The sequence below is a fragment of the Sapajus apella genome, unplaced genomic scaffold (genome assembly GCF_009761245.1).
Source record: "Sapajus apella isolate SASKATOON/1434 unplaced genomic scaffold, GSC_monkey_1.0 scaffold49, whole genome shotgun sequence".
Lineage (NCBI taxonomy): Eukaryota > Metazoa > Chordata > Mammalia > Primates > Cebidae > Sapajus > Sapajus apella.
Genome location: NW_022436989.1, coordinates 3,845,033 through 3,861,718, shown reverse-complemented (window position 1 = coordinate 3,861,718; position 16,686 = coordinate 3,845,033). Strand labels below are relative to the sequence as shown.

The following is a 16,686-nucleotide window of genomic DNA, read 5'->3' as shown; positions in this document are numbered from 1 at the left end:
CACAAATGAAAACTTCAGGACACCTGAACATTGACTAGCTTTCAAAGCCTGAAACTGTTCTTTAGGTAAGCCTATGCATTCCTAATAATGTAGAGTAGCTCAGGCCAGTGTTTCTTAGTGTTACTGGCTAAAAAAGTTAAAAACCCATGACACTACCTTTGACTGTTAAATATCCTATGTTAAATAAGGATTAGCCTTTGTTCCAAAAGCTTCTCAACTGAACCTATACCATCACCTAAAACTCCAGCTTATAGCAAGAAAATTCCTTAGGAGTATAAATTCATATTGAAAATCTGATTTTAAAGGGCTAAAACAAAATTCTAACCAATCAGAAATATAGCAAACCTAAACTTACCAAAAGCAACCTCAAAACACCAAGGAAACACTACACTGAAGTCAAATTTTAGTTCTACAGTTTGACTCCTCATTCCTCACTTCACATTGGTGAGGGGAAGATTAAAGTGTTCTGTGCAAACCCAATATAATTACAATTAGGGGATCTAATGTTACATAGCTACAGTCAAGTTAGCAGTGTTGTGTAGCAGTGACATCAATGACTGGCTTGCATGATGGCTTCTAAAAGCATCTGTTCCCAGAGTTTCATGTATCATATATATGTATATAAAATAATCAGTTGAGGACAGCATTAGCATTCTGTAATGACGATAAACTCAAGTGTTTACTTCTCCCAGCCAGTACCTTTTCCCCTCATTAAATATGTTAAAAGTTGTCTGGGGGGGAGGGGAAGGGAAGAATTCAACTTTACTTCATAATTATTTATCAATTGTCAGTGTACATTTAAGTTTTTAAAACCTAAATGTTCTATGCAGAGTAAAGAATAAGCTGTCCAGAAAGCACACACTTAAAATTTCTCCTCTTGGGAGTTTATAAAGGGATTTTGAACCTTGATGGCGAGAATCCCAAAACAAGAGTAAAATGAATTCTTTTTATTGCAAACAAACGTCTAAATTAATTTCTCCACCCACTTTCTTTAGAAAGAAAAAGAAATCAGCAGGCTAAGGAGATACCCATTCAAGAACTGACATGATTAAAAATTAAGATATAAATGGGTGACTCACAATTTCATTAGCTTACAAAGATGGTGGAGTTAACTACTACAAGCACACTAGTTATACAGTATTTTGTGGGAGAAGGGCATACAGACATGGCTAACTTCATATAGATCCCATTAGACAACTGGATTTACAACAAGTTTTTTTAATAAGAAATGGGCAAAGCCAGCTTTCTTTTCAGAATCAAAATGCAGAACAAATGGAAAAATTATGGTATTTAACCTTCACAAGTTTGAGCCTCCACAAATAATGCAACCAAGTTTTACATTTTTAACAGCCCTTCTACATACACTCCATCTTCTCTCTCTTAATTCCAAGTTTTAATTTGCAATCCCAATTATACCAATTCCATTGTTATTTTTAAAAAGTCTTCCCAGTTATTGTCAGAAACTATTTCGCTTACCCCCTCCACTACCCAGCAAACTACAGAGAGGATGGAGTGTAATATGAGCAGTACAGAGTCTTATGCAATTCATGAGGACTTCTTAGTCCTTACATGAATCTGGTTGCTAACATTTCTATTATATTGTGACAATGACTCCCGACTGTTATTCTCTGTGAGAAATGAGGGGAGTAAATTCTTAATAAAAGACACCAGGTACAAAGCAACATTTTACTTCTGTTGTGATTTAAAAAAAAAAAAAAGTCACATTTTACAGATAAAATGTAGAACCCTGAAATACTGACACATTCTCTTATCGTGCACAATGCTGAGGTTCTCTTACGATTCACTTTTAAACTGCAATTAAAAATGTACAAAAAAGAAAAGAAAAAAAATCAACCCACAAAGCTTCTAAAAAAGGAACCCGCAGGCACTTCCTCTTGTGGAATGTTTAAAAAGTTAGCCTACTAAAGAAAACAGTCGACTTCTTGTGAAGGTTTTGGAGAAATATGTATCAGTTCGTTTTATTTGGGTATTCAATAATATCCTTGGTGATAATGCTGACTCCATGGCTTCTGACCCCAGAATTGCTGTAAGAGAAAATTTTGTTTTTAAAGAAAAAACATCAATAAGCCACTCAAACTGTTTTAGGAAATGACAATGAATCTAATTCAGAGTAATTTGCTGGAAACAAATTTATACCTGTCATACCTGATTTCTACCAAACCAGATTTAGTTAGTTTTAATATCCCGTAATTATCAATACACATTACAAAAGGAAACACATGACTTTGTTTACACAATTAAAGCTAGCAGTAAAAAGAACCATATATATTAAATAATATTACTTCATTAAAAAATTTAACTCATAGCAATCTTCAACCTATTTTGCCTTCAAAAGATAGATTTTCGCTACTTTCTACAACACAATTCACACTTTACCCTATTAACACTTACAAAGTTTTCAATCCCTGGACAAGATCTTTTTCAAGACTGACACATCTTAGGAACCCAAAATACAATTAATATACACAAGCACATAAGAAATTACTTACACCCTGCTGCCACTGGTTGTAGCCCTGAGATTGATTTTTGTAGCCACGATTGTTTCCTCGTCCTCTGAAGTTCTACAAAAAGGAAATATTTTTTTAAGTGCTCTGAGCCAAACTGCTTGTTAGATAGATTTGTGCGGGTGGGAGAGGAATAAAAATAGATTGCTAGCCCCTAATCTCAGGGGGCAATACATACATTTGGGATACCCTCTACTGGCTTCTTAATGCTTTAATTTTTTATTCATTATGAGAAACGCATCTGACTTATTAATTAGTACACCTAAAAACACTCAAAATTAAGTAGACTCATTTCACCACTACTAGTTCAATTTTCTTTATGTCAGTGCATATCTATCATGTTCCTTATGGATTACTAAGATACCTCAACATAAAGCTCACAACTTTCCAGGCTAAGCTATACAGGTATCATGCTTCCAGGGATACTACATTACCTGGTTGTAGTTCCCTCTGTTGGGCATTCCACCTCTGTTGTAGTTCCCTCTGTTTGAATAACTACCACGGCCAGGAAAAACAGGAGCACGAGGGTATGGATAGCCGATGCCACCACTTCCACCACCACCACCGCCTCTCTGTGGCATGTTGCCCCTCCTATTATATCCGCCACGATTCCCAGGGGCTAAAAAACGAGAGATGTTTTGATTTAATTGCATTGCACACTACCTACTTATACAAAAGACTTAGGATTCCTCTAGACTGTTCCTTTTTCTCCAAAAATAATTATCAAATCACATCAATGCTTTAAGCTAGTTACTGTGACACCATAGCATTAATGAGGAAGAAACTACAGCTACATTCAAAATACATCCAAAATCTTTTTTTTCATTTTTTCTTTCAAAGCTACTTCAAATCAACCAAACTATAAAATTATCACTTGTTTCAATCCTGGATGGAATACAGAACACTCAAAATTAACTTGCCTCCTCCTCTGAAATTTCCACCACGCATATTGAATCCTCCACGTCCTCTATGGCCACCACCCCTGTTAAACTGGTTCTTGCCACTCTTATTTTTATTGCTCTTCTTTGAGCCAGTGTTCTGTTTCTTTTCTGGTGGAAGAGCCTTTTTGCTTTCTTCCTTATATTGCTCCAAAAGCTTTTGGGCTTCTTCTTTCTGAAGTTCAACATAGGTTATTTCATCAAAGCATTCAGCTACCTCTGGGAGGGTAAAGTTTCCTGCAGTAAACAAAGTCATATTGTTAACTTAGAAACCGATCACAAATCCCCACAACCCTAAAGCTAACAATTCTTGAGGCTTAGTAACTTATTTTCCTAAACAGAAATAGACCAAACATACAGGCATATTTAACAAGTGCAATTGTAACTCTTCAAACAGTACTGCTGGCAAAAACACTAATTTTTCAGATATGTAAACCATACAGATTTAACAGTTACATAAGCAGAATATGTATGGGGAAAATTTTTTTAAGAAGATTGAACAGTCACAGAATTATATCTCATGCCTTTCATTTTGAGGACTGCATGTTCTGGTAGGTCTTTCCCCTCTACTTCTGCTTTCTTCTGTGTTCTTTGCTTATAGTCTTCATCTTTTGGGCAAACTACAACGGCTTTTCGCTGGAAGCCTGCAAACAGGCACATTTTTCTCCTCTGGGCAGCAGCAGACACATTTGTCTTTAAAAAAAGGAAATTGTGTTTATAACCATAAACACTATTAATTCTACACGTATCTATCTCAGTTATCAGTTAATATTTTTCCATTTCAAAGCTACAACAACATACCTGATCCAGGATAAAATTTCGCTTCTTACGGGCAGCAATCTCAATAAATTTCCCAAGACATTGTGGGGCTCTCTGCAAGAGTGTGTTCAGTTTTCCAGTATCTGCCATTTGCTTCTTAAAACCTGCCACCTATATATATTCAAAAGTTAAAATTTTCCCTTGAACTTGTGAATTTTAAAGTCATGCTTTTTAACATTCAACTCATTATCTATATGGAAAGCAGGCAACATTTTATAATTTTAAGTACACCTTTGTCCATTATTGCTTCAAAAACAGGTCACTTAACTATGTAACAACACCCTACTCAATTCTTTTTAGCTGCTAGATGTTAAGAGCTCAAAAAAACTATGGAAAAAATAAAAGACAAGCCTAGCCAAGGAATCAACTTAGTTTTGCCTTACCTCCCATCTCTAAAGTATTAACAAAATGGATAAAGACAACAGACAAAAGGTTTATCTAGAATACCTCCTGGCTCCCCCCCCCCCCCGACCCAGTCTTTCTCACTGCAACCTCCATCTCCCAGGTTCAAGTGATTCTCCCTGCCCCTGCCTCCCTCAGCTGTGATTACAGGTGCCCACCACTACGCCCAGCTAATTTGTATATTTCTAGTAGAGATGGGGTTTCACCATGTTGGCCAGGTGATTGATCCCTTGGCCTCAGGTGATTGATCCACCCATCTTGGCCTCCCAAGGGCTGGCATTACAGGTGATTGAGCCCCCACGCTCCAGCCTTTCCTGGTCTATTTTATAAACACCGAGATCAAGCCCTAAACATTTTACTTACCATCATTTTGTCCATAATAGTATTTGTTCCAAGAATGTTGTATTTCCCTGGATTTTCTGCTGCATGCTTAGTAACCCAGGTAGTTTTTCCAGCTCCTGGCAAGCCAATCATCATCACAACCTAGTGAGAAGACAGAAATGTCATTTCACTGTCTAGTCATTTGACACCTCCTAATCTTTAAAATACTGTCTTTTAAAGCCAATTTAAGTATCTAGGTTTTCGTAGTCCTTATAATAAAAGAAACAGTTAACACAAAGGGGAAACACAGCTACTTAAGAGAAAAATCCAATTGAAAGCAATATGTATAGCAAAAAGTAAACGAAACAAACAAATCATCTAGCTCTTCTCAATGTCATTTGTGCCAGGCAAGCAATATTCAAATGCCAGAGTTTAAAAAAATCACTTACTTCACAATCTTTCTTCTCTTCAGGCCCCTTTGGTCCTCTAACTCGATCCTCTAAGGGGACATTCTGGATCAAAGTATACTCTTCAGGTATTGGAAAATATGGCTTTTCCTTCTGACCAAAATTAAATTCAACTGCACAGTTGTGGCAGAGAACATGCGGAAAGAGTGGCCGTCCAGCAAGAACTTCCTTACTGATTTTGAAGGCAATGCCAAGATCCTGTCCATTCTTAGCATAGGAGAGTTCTACTTCGTCACTTTCAAAGTTCTGTTGAACAGAAAAAAATTCAACTAAAATCTGCTTCCTATAGACTTTCAAAAAACTCAAGAATTAAATGAGGAGTAAAGTTTATCCTGTGGAAGTTATAGGTTAAAGAACTATTAGTTAATCTAAGGACATGCAAAGAAAAACAGAAAAAAACTATTAGGAGGTCTCTCAGGGCTAAACAGTTAAGAAATATGACAGCTGGCTGGGTGCGGTGGCTCACGCCTGTAATCTAGGCACTTTGGAGGCCAAGGTGGGCGGATCACCTGAGGTCGGGAGTTTAAGACCAGCCTGACCAACATGGTGAAGCCCCATCTTTAAAAAAGAAAAAAAAAAAAAAAAAAAAAAAAAAAAGAAATCTGACAGTTACGGCCTGGTGTGGTAGCTCATCCCAGCCCTTTGGGGAGTCCTGGCCAGCATGATGAAACCCCTTTTCACCAGGTGTGGTGGTTCACACCTGTAATCCCAACACTTTGGGAGGCCAAGGCAGGTGGGTCATTAAGTCAAGAGTTCGAGATCAGCCTGACCAACACAGTGAAACCCCCATCTCTACTAAAAATACAAAAATTAGCTGAGCCTGGTGACACATGCCTGCTACTCAGGAAGCTGAGGCAGGAGAATCACTAGAACCCAGGAGGTGGAGGTTCCAGTGAGCTGAGATCACCCTACTGCACTCAAGCCTGGGCGACCGAGTAAGACCCCCATCTCAAGAAAAGAAAAAAAAAATGTGATAGTTATAAACAATCAAGTCTCCAGAATCAGAAACAACGCTGACCTAGAAGCTAGACTAAATTTTCTAGGTCAATTTCACGTCTATTGTTTTCAGTCAGAATGAGTTAGTGAGTTTCTCAAAAAATGTCCTACATTTTCCCAATTCAACTGCTGAACTAAGTCTTTAAAACTAACTCAGAACTGGTGTATTTATGTTGCTCATACTGAAGACTGACCTCAATAAAGCTTCTTAAAAGTTCCTAGATATATCTACTAACTTGCCATTTATACATAGAAATATAGCTATAACTTACAGCAAAACATGTAATCACATCATTTTCATCAAACTTTTCTCCATAATCTTCAGTCTCACAGTTGCATGTTTTTATTCCTTTTAGAGAATATCCGTAAGAAAATTCTTCTTCACCTAAGAAAATAATTAACCTTCATGAAGTAGATTTTTTAAATAGCCCAAAGACCATCTATTTGACTAAAGATATAAGCTGCAAGAGAAATGAGCATATAACCCTAATCATCTGTCACTGACAATGACTTTCCTACCTCTGTACCAGAATTGATGAAAGTTAGAAAATATATGCAGAAACCAAATTAGTTGACAATTTGCATGTCATGGATAAAATTCTATTTCAACCATTGGCCAATAACTTCCAATAAAGGAACAAAAACTAAAATTTAGCCTGTGCCTAGTATATGCTAATATTACTCGTCTGGAGAATTAACAGAATAGATAAAAACAGACAGAAGGCTTAGAATGACCTCTACTCTTAAAAAATACTGAAATCAGATGCTCTGAAACATTCATGAGCCCACAGCAGTCAAAAAGAAACTTTACCAAGTAACATTCCACTTGTAGTTAGTGACCAGCCAATACGAACTTCATGTATGTCAATATCTTTTGTATATAAATGCCTTACTGGAATCTTCTCTGTAACCTGAAAGTCAAATCATTAAATAATTAAAACTATAAACCAAGGAGATAACCCCTTAACTCTGGCTTACTTCATTGGGGCATGGGCTAATCTTTCCGTAGCTATAAATACAAAGAGAAGGCACAACTCTAGTCCACCCTCAGTATTCGTAAGAATTTTAAACTGATGTGCTTGTAACTTGAAATTGAAGTAATACTTGATTCACGTTTAAAAGTACATGTTGTCAGTTTTCAACTTAAAGCCACTTAAAGGATACATTTAGTATGTTTTTCTTACCAATAAAACCAGTAATCTAACCAAATTTTAAACTCTTTGGTGGCATTTTCAAATGCTTGATAAAAAGTAGTACTGTAAATAAAAAATAGCCTGGCTCCACATGGTAAGTTCTGATATTAAAACAAACTTGATTAACTGTCACAAAATGAAGGTTCCAAGCTCCTCTTAATTTACAGGACGCTTCAAAAAAAATAAGTATACTTAGCAGTGTGAAGCAAATGGGGAAAAAAAAAGAAAAACCACAAAACTGTCCACCTGTCATGGCTCATACCTGTAATTCGTGCACTCTGGGGGGCTCAGGTGTGCAGATCACTTGAGCTTAGGAGTTCAAGACCAGCCTAGGCAACATTATAAGACCCTGTCATTATTTAAAAAAAAAAAAAAAAAAAAAAAAGGTCCAGGTGCTATGGCTCATGCCTCTAATTCCAACATTTCAGGAAGCCGAGGCGGGTGGATCACCCAAGGTCAGGAGTTCGAGACCAGCCTGGCCAACAGGTAAAACCACATTTCCACTAAAAATACAAGAATTAGCCAGGTGTGGTAGCACATGCCTGTTATGGTCCCAGCTGCTCCGGAGGCTGAGGCAAGGAGAATCACTTTAACCCAGGAGGTGGAGGTTGCAGTGAGCTGAGGTGGCACCATAACACTCCAGCCTAGGTGACAGAGTGAGACTTTGTCTTAAACAAATCATAAAATTGCATTTACCTTCATCTCAAAACACACTTTGCCTTTTGACACACCATAAGATGCTCTTCCTCCAGCCCAAAGAAAGGCGAAACTCTCCATTGTAAGGGAAGAGGCACTGAGACGATCTCTTGATATTTTAAAATGTAGATCACAATTATCTGTAATTATATCAAATACTGTATTACTTTTGACATCCAATGTAAATATATCTGCTATGTAGACAAAACTTGGTTATTTAATTTTTGCATTTACTTAATGCTGCAATTTTTTTCCGCCATCATGCTGTTGTTCCAATTTTCACTTTAAAGCCCCACTCCCACCAAGTCACTCCTGTTAAATTAAGTACTGAAAAGTAAACCGCCTATGAAACTAATGCCAAGGTTTAACATGTATATTTTTTAAGTATTTAAAATATTCAAGACAATGTGACATTAATACATACCTGCTCTGCTCTTTACCTTGATTTAGAGGCAAGCAGTAGAGGACAGCAGGAAATCAAAGTGAAGCATGCCAGAACCAGGTAGATTTACCAGTGCCACATTAAAACTGAAGGGAGGCCACGACCAAATTATTTTAAAATAGGAGTATGAGCTGCTGCTGATCCTGCACCAGGGCTCTAGCTCCTAAATTCTTTTTCTAAAACTTGTAAAGACCACCTAAATCTATCAAATACAAACCTGGCCGTCTAATGCTGTTAATAAAACAGCATTTTAGGTCCTCTTTACCCAGGACTGCCTGTCCAACAATTAGGGATTAATTGCTTCCCAGATTATCCAAATCCAAAGTGTCTTTAATCTAGCTACCTATGGGTCACTAGCTCATTAGCATGCACCTTCTCACACTTCTCACTTGAACAGCTAAAGTCAAGCTGGAATTCGATTTTCTTTTTACTGATGAGAGAAAAATATATCTACAGTTTGGAATTTTTCTTAAATTAGAATTGCCTCAATCAACAGAATTTAATTCAACAAATTATGTTTGAATTCAACATTGCACTTATTGATATACTCCTAGCCTATTTGCTAAAAAATCTAACAATGGCATTACCTGTGAGTCACCACTTCACTACCTTGCCAAGTCCTAGCAACTTTTTATTTGTGCAACTGAGAATTTGACATAAAACTTTCAAATCAACTAACTTCTTTTTCACCTGTCGTTTTCTTTTAAAAAGGCTCAGATGACTATCTCAACCCTCTATAAAGGATATTTCCGTAAGAAAGAATTTTACATTTACACTCTTACAAATCTGAAAACCAATTTGTACAAGAAAACATGAGAAACTAAGCTTCAAAGCCTTACATCTAACAGAGCAGGCTGACACCATAGCTGATACTTTTCAAGCACTTATTTCTATCCTTTGGTCTACTTATCAGAGTTGTGGATTCTGATCACTAAACCAACTACAGTTTTTATAACAACAACAAAGTCCACTTAGAGGTTTGCAATACTTCCTCATACTCAATTGCAACCCAACTGGGTAAAGTAGCAGAATTTACAGTGCTGCACTGTCATTGATACCATTTCGCTGCTGAAGAAAGCTAGTGGCCCAGTGATAGCCCACTGCTGCTGCCTCAGGTCTTTGGAAGAAATCAACTTATGTTTAAAGCAGCAGCTACTGAACTGGAATTGAGAACAAAGAGCAGTTATTGAAAGTAATATTACAATCTTTTAGAATAGGGAATATATTTGTGTGCTAATGGGAAAAGTCATTAGTTAATATATAACTAGCCCAAATAGCTCACTTAATAGAATTCCACAAAAAAATTAATTATTGTAGGAGCCTGTAAGTCTGAACTACAGGTAGTTTTACAAGTTTCCGTCAGCTAGTCAAAAACTGGCATTAATTTTACATTTCCTAAGAATGAGAATTTTCAAGTCATAAAAATATGAAACTGCTAGAGCCTGTAACATATTCCATTTAATACAACTTATGCTGTGCTAAATATTAAACTACGTGCTTCTGAATATAAACCATTATCTTCCTGCTTTTAAAAAACCTAACCGAAGTTTTCAGCACTTAAGCTCAACGTATACTGCATTAAGTTTTCTAACATTTTGGAAACAAAAAAAAAAAAAAAAGAAAACCATCACTGCATTTCATAATTGGGGAGAAACAGCTTCACTTACAAGTATCAAGACAAACCACTGTGTCATCGAAGTGTTCATCTTCTTCTTCAACAGGTGGCTGAGGAGATTTGGCTCTGAAAGACAGAATTGTCTCCTGATACAGCTTTCTGATCAGTAAACCAGTAAGTGGTGACGAGTAAAACTAGGCAAGCATCCTATACCTGCTATACTTGTTCTCTTCAATGTACTCAAAATATCCACGGCCATGGTCTTCTCGTGGTCTTTTAACACCTCTCTTTTTATCTCCGCCTTTCTGTTCTGTTTTGCCATCCCCTAAAACACACAACACCCCCGTAAGAGGTCAAGCCGCAAAACAACACAACACCCTTTTCCGAGGCAGAGGCACAAAGCAGCTCGATTTACTCTGCTTTTTAAATGAGGTTTTAACCGAGGACTCAAATGTGCCTTCAAAGAACAATCAGCTAGCAATTGGATTGGCGCTAGTGACGCAGTCTAAAGACGTTACTAATTTTGCCAGTCTCCTCGATGATTCGAGAAAGCCAAAGACAAACTGCACGGCCCAAGCCCGGAGCCCACGTGTATCCCGAAGAGGGCGCTCCGGGCAAGGGGGGGGAGGGCGTCGAGCCCGGCGCGTCGGCACTCCCCTCCCCCGCGGGCCCGCGCTCCCCGCGGCCGCATTGTACTGATCTTCCGCCCGCCGCCCCGCCCGGCACCTCCCGCCGGAAGTGACGTCACGCCGAGCCCCTGCGCTCCTTGCACAATACAGTGGCGAGAGGCCGCCAAAGCGCGCCCTCCCCGGGACCTCGGGCCTCTCCCCTCCCCCCGAGACATGTGCCCGCACCGCGCGCACGCAGCGCGACGGCGCCACCGCGGGCCGACGAAGCTCCCTCCCGCCGCCGGCCCGCGGCTCCTCCCCCTCCAGCGGCAGCTGCAGCTCCCCCAGCTCTCGAGCCACATAATGGAGGCGCTGCCACCGCCGTCACACGCGCGCACCCCCCCGGCCCGAGGCCTCTCGGCTAATCTGGGATTCCCCGCGCCCCCGCCCCCACCCGCCAGCCTCGCCGCGGCCCCCGCCCGCCCGGGGGCTCCCTCCCCCTGCGGGGCTCCGGCAGGCCTGGGGCACGGTCCCCACCCGCGCGGGCCTCCCGCCGCGCGCAACGTACAACGCAGCACTCACCCGCCGCCGGAGCCCCGGGGCGACCGCCGCCTCCGCCGCCTTCCGCCTTCTTCTTACCTCCCGCCTGCTGCTGGCCCTGCCTCGCCCCGGGCGGCGCCACCGTCACCGCGAACAGCGAGGTGGGGCCGCTGCTCTTCCCCGCGGCCTCCTTGGCGGCCCCGCGCTGCTGTTGGGGCTGTTGCTGCTGCGCCGCCGGCGGTTGGGGCTGCTGCTCCCCGTGCCCGTTCTCGTCCCCCGCGCCTTCCTCTTCGTCCCCGAGCTCATCTTCCCCTTCCTGGAAACCCTGATCGTCGCCGTTCTCGTCCTCCGAGGCGGCCTCCTCCTCCTCCATCGGGCCCGAGTCGGCCGCCCCCGCGGCCCCGTTCTCCTCTCCGAGCTCCATCTGGTCGCCGTCCAGGGCGGAGATCCCTTCCTCCTCCTCCTCCTCTTCCTCCTCCTCTTCGTCGCCGCCGGCCGCGGCCTCCTGCTCGAGGCCTGCTCCCGAGCGCCCGGCGGAATCCCCGCCCAGGTCGAGGCTGCCGTTCCCGGGCTCCATGGCGGGGCGGCCGCCGGCCTCCTCGTCGTCCAGCGCGGCCTGGAGCCGCTCCATGAGCTCGGCCTTGAGGCCCTTGTCAGAAAGGCGTCGCTTCTTGAGCTCCTCTTTCAGCTCCGACACCTTCAGCTTTTTTACATTAACAGGCGAGGAACTCATGGTGAGGGCCCCGATTCACCGCTAGGCGCTGCCTCAAACTCGGCTCCGCTCACTCGGCCACTGGTGGCGGCTGCTGCGGCTGCTCCTCGGCCCGGGCGGCGGCTGCGGCTGCGGCTGGAGATGGGTTCGTGCTGCAGAGCGGATCCGCCTGATGTCGAACGGCGCCAATTCCTTTCACCGAGTTCGCGAGGGAGACGCGGAGACTCGCCTGGCGCGAGCGAGCACGCAACGTCCTCTCGCAGGGGCGGCGCCGCGCACGTAATATAGCCGCCCCGCCCCTTGCGCTGACGCGAGCGCCGCGCCGGGGGAAAGCCGGAGCGCGCCCGCGCTCGGCCCCGCCCATTACCGTACTTATCTCCCCGCCCCCACGCCGCTCCCCGCCCGAGAGCGCGGCGTAGGCCGCGCAGTGCGCTTCCAATTGGGACTGAGCAAATGGAGGCAGAGGAAACCGCCTTTCGGTTAAACCGACCCGCTGCACAGTCGATTGGCCTTGCTGGGGCTTTGGTGGCTCTCCCCGTTTTGCTTTCCGCCTTCCCAGCCTGGAGGCTGCTTTACCCAAATGCTCTCTTCAGTCCTCAACTCGGCCTTTCGACCCGAGTCCGCCTTTTCTTCCATCTTAGATCTGCCTTCCTAGATGGGTCTCCAGCCATGCGCCCAAAACTCCTTAAAATCGTGTTCCGTTTTGAGTGGCATCACACGCGCTGGCAGCTGTTACACGCAGGGGTTCTTTTCCGCATAATCCTGTCACTCGATTTAATTTGTGTAAGTCCGGCCTGGCGAAGTGGCTTTCAAGCTGGGGAAGGGCAAGGGCAGAGCTGTTCTTTTGTGTGTTGCACACCCGGGTGCAGGGCCTGGGAAGCAGAGGCTTGCTCGCTGCTCCGTCGTGCCAGTCCTCACTTAGCAGCCTTTTCGGGGAGCTGGCCTCAAGCTCTCACTAACCCTGAAGAGGCCTCCGAATTGCACTTCCAAGTTTTCTGTACCTGCCGCAAAGGCGGACCTCCTTGTTCTGTCCACCTTAGGACCTGCTCACCCGGTAGCCAACAGTGAGGCTGAGACCCGGCGAGGTCATACGCCTCGATTCTCTTACTATTCCTGTGGAAATCCTCTTGACCCAATCATTCTGAAACTTAAAGGTCATAAAAATCAAGGGCTGTGATTTTGTAAAATGAAAAACGGACTGTCGCTCTTGAAAATAAACCTGGTATTTCGTTGTATGTTAGAAGCTGACGTTTTCTCATTGAAGATGTGATGCTCTTGAAGTTTTACATAGGGAAGTCGACTTGTGATAGAGGTTAGCATCTTAAGCCCCAGATAACCTGCGGTGTCCAGCCAGTGTTCCGTCTCACGACGGAGATGGTTTATACCCACGGTTTGGTGCTCTAGGTGGCACAATAATATTGTCCCAATATTAATTTGAAATTTCGAAATATAGACGTTGAAATTTCTCCCATAGGCTAATATGATTTCACTGATTAATACATTTTATTTCTGAATTATCTTTTCAAATAGCTTTTATGAAGCATTGTTTCATACTTTGCAGTCATGTATATGTGAAATACTAACATTTGTGAAATGATTGAAATTTGTGAAATGAAATTAGTGGACTATATACAGTACTACTGATAATCCCCAGTTCAAATTAAATGGTGAGGAGAGCCCCCAAAATAGAAACTTCCAAACAGTGCCAGAAGCTCATTTTAGCCTTTGGTTATAATGTCTTTGAAGGTTATAAATAAGCCACAAACTGCAATTTGAACCTTCTTTGTTCAAAAATGGGAAGAGAGCTACGGGGGACTTACATGTTCCCAAACTAGATAATTCATCCCTTAATCAGAGTTAAATACAATTATGATGGTTCTTTACATTTATGTGTCCTGGATACTGTTTACACTTTTAAATATTAGTGATATGAAAACAATTTTCATTTACTGAAAAACACTAAACTATGAAAACAAAGTTTGTATATCTACATATGATAGACCTCTAACAGTCACTCTTGGAACATTCAATCAGTTGCAATAATAAATAGGAAATACAACTTTTGATGCACACGAGAAAGTTATGTGGCTTTATCTGTAAGAGCTTTGCAGAGTTTTAGAGCTGGATGGGGCCTGGAGATCATCTTCAGGCCTATTCATTTTACAGCCCAGGAAGTCAGGACCCTCACTCCCACCCCAATGGGCTGTCCATCAGACAACATTTGAAAGAAAAACAGTTTCTGCTCAAAGAACCATCATCTATCTGTCCTTTTCACAAATAGCAAGAATATGCCATTCCATGTTCTGTGTTACCACTTCAAAGTACAAGTGGTGCCATCATACTGACCATTTTTGCTTCTTGTATTTTTATTTTTTATTTTTTTATTTTTTTTGAGGCGGAGTTTCGCTCTTGTTACCTAGGCTGGAGTGCAATGGTGCAATCTCGGCTCACCGCAACCTCCGCCTCCTGGGTTCAGGCAATTCTCCTGCCTCAGCCTCCCGAGTAGCTGGGATTACAGGCATGCACCGCCATGCCCAGCTAATTTTTTGTATTTTTAGTAGAGACGGGGTTTCACCATGTTGACCAGGATGGTCTCGATCTCTTGACCTCGTGATCCACCCGCCTTGGCCTCCCAAAGTGCTGGGATTACAGGCTTGAGCCACCGTGCCCGGCGCTTCTTGTATTTTTAATGCTATCATGATAGGCCTGCTCTACAGAGACCCATTAAAGTGCTGGTCACTTTCTCTAAATCTCTGAAGGACCTATAAGACACTTTAAATTCCCCCTTTGTGAAATCCCAGACGCTATCCAGAATACCTCGTGGGGGAGGAGACAAGTTAATTCTCCATAACAAAAAATGATTCAGGAGGGCCGGGCGCGGTGGCTCACGCCTGTAATCCCAGCACTGTGGGAGGCCAAGGCGGGTGGATCCCGAGGTCAAGAGATCGAGACCATCCTGGTCAACATGGTGAAACCCCGTCTCTACTAAAAATACAAAAAATTAGCTGGGCATGGTGGCGCGTGCCTGTAATCCCAGCTACTCGGGAGGCTGAGGCAGGAGAATTGCCTGAACCCAGGAGGCGGAGGTGGCGGTGAGCCGAGATCGCGCCATTGCACTCCAGCCTGGGTAACAAGAGCGAAACTCAGTCTCAAAAAAAAAAAAAAAGATTCTCGAATGACCTATGAATAATTGATCTGTGAGAGGTAATGACAAAGTTTGGTGCTCTGCATATCTACCTTACATTCCTGAGGTTTAAGCAAAGGAAACGCTATCCTTTGTCACACAGTTCATTCAGGAAATACTTTTTGAGTACCTTCTCAAAAAACATTTTATAGTAATAAAGATGAGGAAGTTCCAGAGATCTGCAGTGAACAAAGTATCCTGCACTTAAAAATTTGCTGGCTGGGTGCAGGGGCACATGTTTGTAATCCCAGCACTTCGAGTAGCCTAGGTGGGAAGGTTGCTTGCGGCCAGGAGTTCTAGATCAGCCTGGGCAACACAGTAAGACTCCATCTCTACAAAAAATTAAAATTAGGTGGCTATGGTGGTATGCCCGTAATCCAAGCTACTCAAAGTAGCAGGATCACTTGACCCCAGGCAGTCAAGCCTGCAGTGAGCCGCGATTGTACCACTGCACTCTAGCCTGGACAACAGAAGGAGACCCTGACTAAAAAAAAAAAAAAAAAAAAATTAAAGGGTGAAGTTTTGGCGGGGCGTCGTGGCTCATGCCTGTAATACCAGCACTTTGGGAGGCCAAGGCAGGCCCATCACGAGGTCAGGAGGTCAAGACCATCCTGGCTAACACAGTGAAACCCTGTCTCTACCAAAAATCCAAAAAATTAGCCAGGTATGGTTGCACGCTACTCAGGAGGCTGAGGCAGGAGAATTGCATGAACCCGGGAGGCGGAGGTTGGCGTGAGCAGAGATTACCGCACCACTGCACTCCAGTCTGGGCGACAGAGTGAGACTCTGTCTCAAAAAAAAAAAAAAGCGTAGCTCTTATGTTAAATGTTCTTATCCCCCCAAAAGAAAAAAGAAAAAAAAACAAGGCTGGGCACAGTGGCTCACACCTGTAATCTCAGCACTTTGGGAGGCTGAGGTGGATCGATCACCTCAGGTCAGGCATTCGAGACCAGCCTGGCCAACATGTTGAAACCCCATCTCAACTAAAAATACAAAAATTAGCCAGACGTGGTGGCACATACCTGTAGTCCCAGATACTCAGGGGACTGAGGCAGGAGAATCACTTGAACTCCGGGGGGGGAGGGGGGTGGAGGTTGCAGTGAGCTGATAGTGCCACTGAACTCCAGCCTGGCGGACAGAGCAAAAATCCATCAAAAGAAAGAAGGGAAGAGAGAAGGGGAAAGGGGGAAGGGAAGAGGGAAGGGAAGGGGGAAGGCAAGGGGGAAGG

At 43.1% G+C, this 16,686-nt stretch overlaps 1 protein-coding gene across 2 annotated transcripts; it reads right to left on the bottom strand.

Moving 5' to 3' along the window:
* Positions 1-932: 932 nt before the first annotated feature.
* Positions 933-12,868, bottom strand: HNRNPU (heterogeneous nuclear ribonucleoprotein U). Of its 2 annotated transcripts, none has more exons than XM_032242201.1 (14): positions 11,605-12,868; positions 10,628-10,739; positions 10,467-10,540; positions 8,358-8,497; positions 7,280-7,379; positions 6,741-6,853; positions 5,455-5,718; positions 5,048-5,167; positions 4,265-4,393; positions 3,988-4,156; positions 3,446-3,700; positions 2,960-3,144; positions 2,511-2,582; positions 933-2,045 (listed from the first exon to the last, which is right to left on the bottom strand). In XM_032242201.1, exons 1-14 carry the CDS (start codon positions 12,293-12,295, stop codon positions 1,992-1,994), a joined length of 2,478 nt encoding a protein of 825 aa, XP_032098092.1. In that variant the 5' UTR covers positions 12,296-12,868; the 3' UTR covers positions 933-1,991. The 2 variants fall into 2 exon arrangements, with proteins under 2 accessions (XP_032098092.1, XP_032098093.1); XM_032242202.1 differs by having other exon boundaries at positions 11,662-12,868.
* Positions 12,869-16,686: the final 3,818 nt, after the last annotated feature.

Coding starts and splice junctions, on each gene's coding strand:
- HNRNPU (XM_032242201.1), bottom strand. CDS start 12,295: ATGAGTTCCTCGCCTGTTAATGTAAAAAAGCTGAAGGTGTCGGAGCTG. Junction 8,498..10,466: donor AGTGGTTTGTCTTGATACTT/GTAAGTGAAGCT, acceptor ATATAATTACAG/ATAATTGTGATCTACATTTT. Junction 3,145..3,445: donor TGGAAATTTCAGAGGAGGAG/GCAAGTTAATTT, acceptor CTCGTTTTTTAG/CCCCTGGGAATCGTGGCGGA.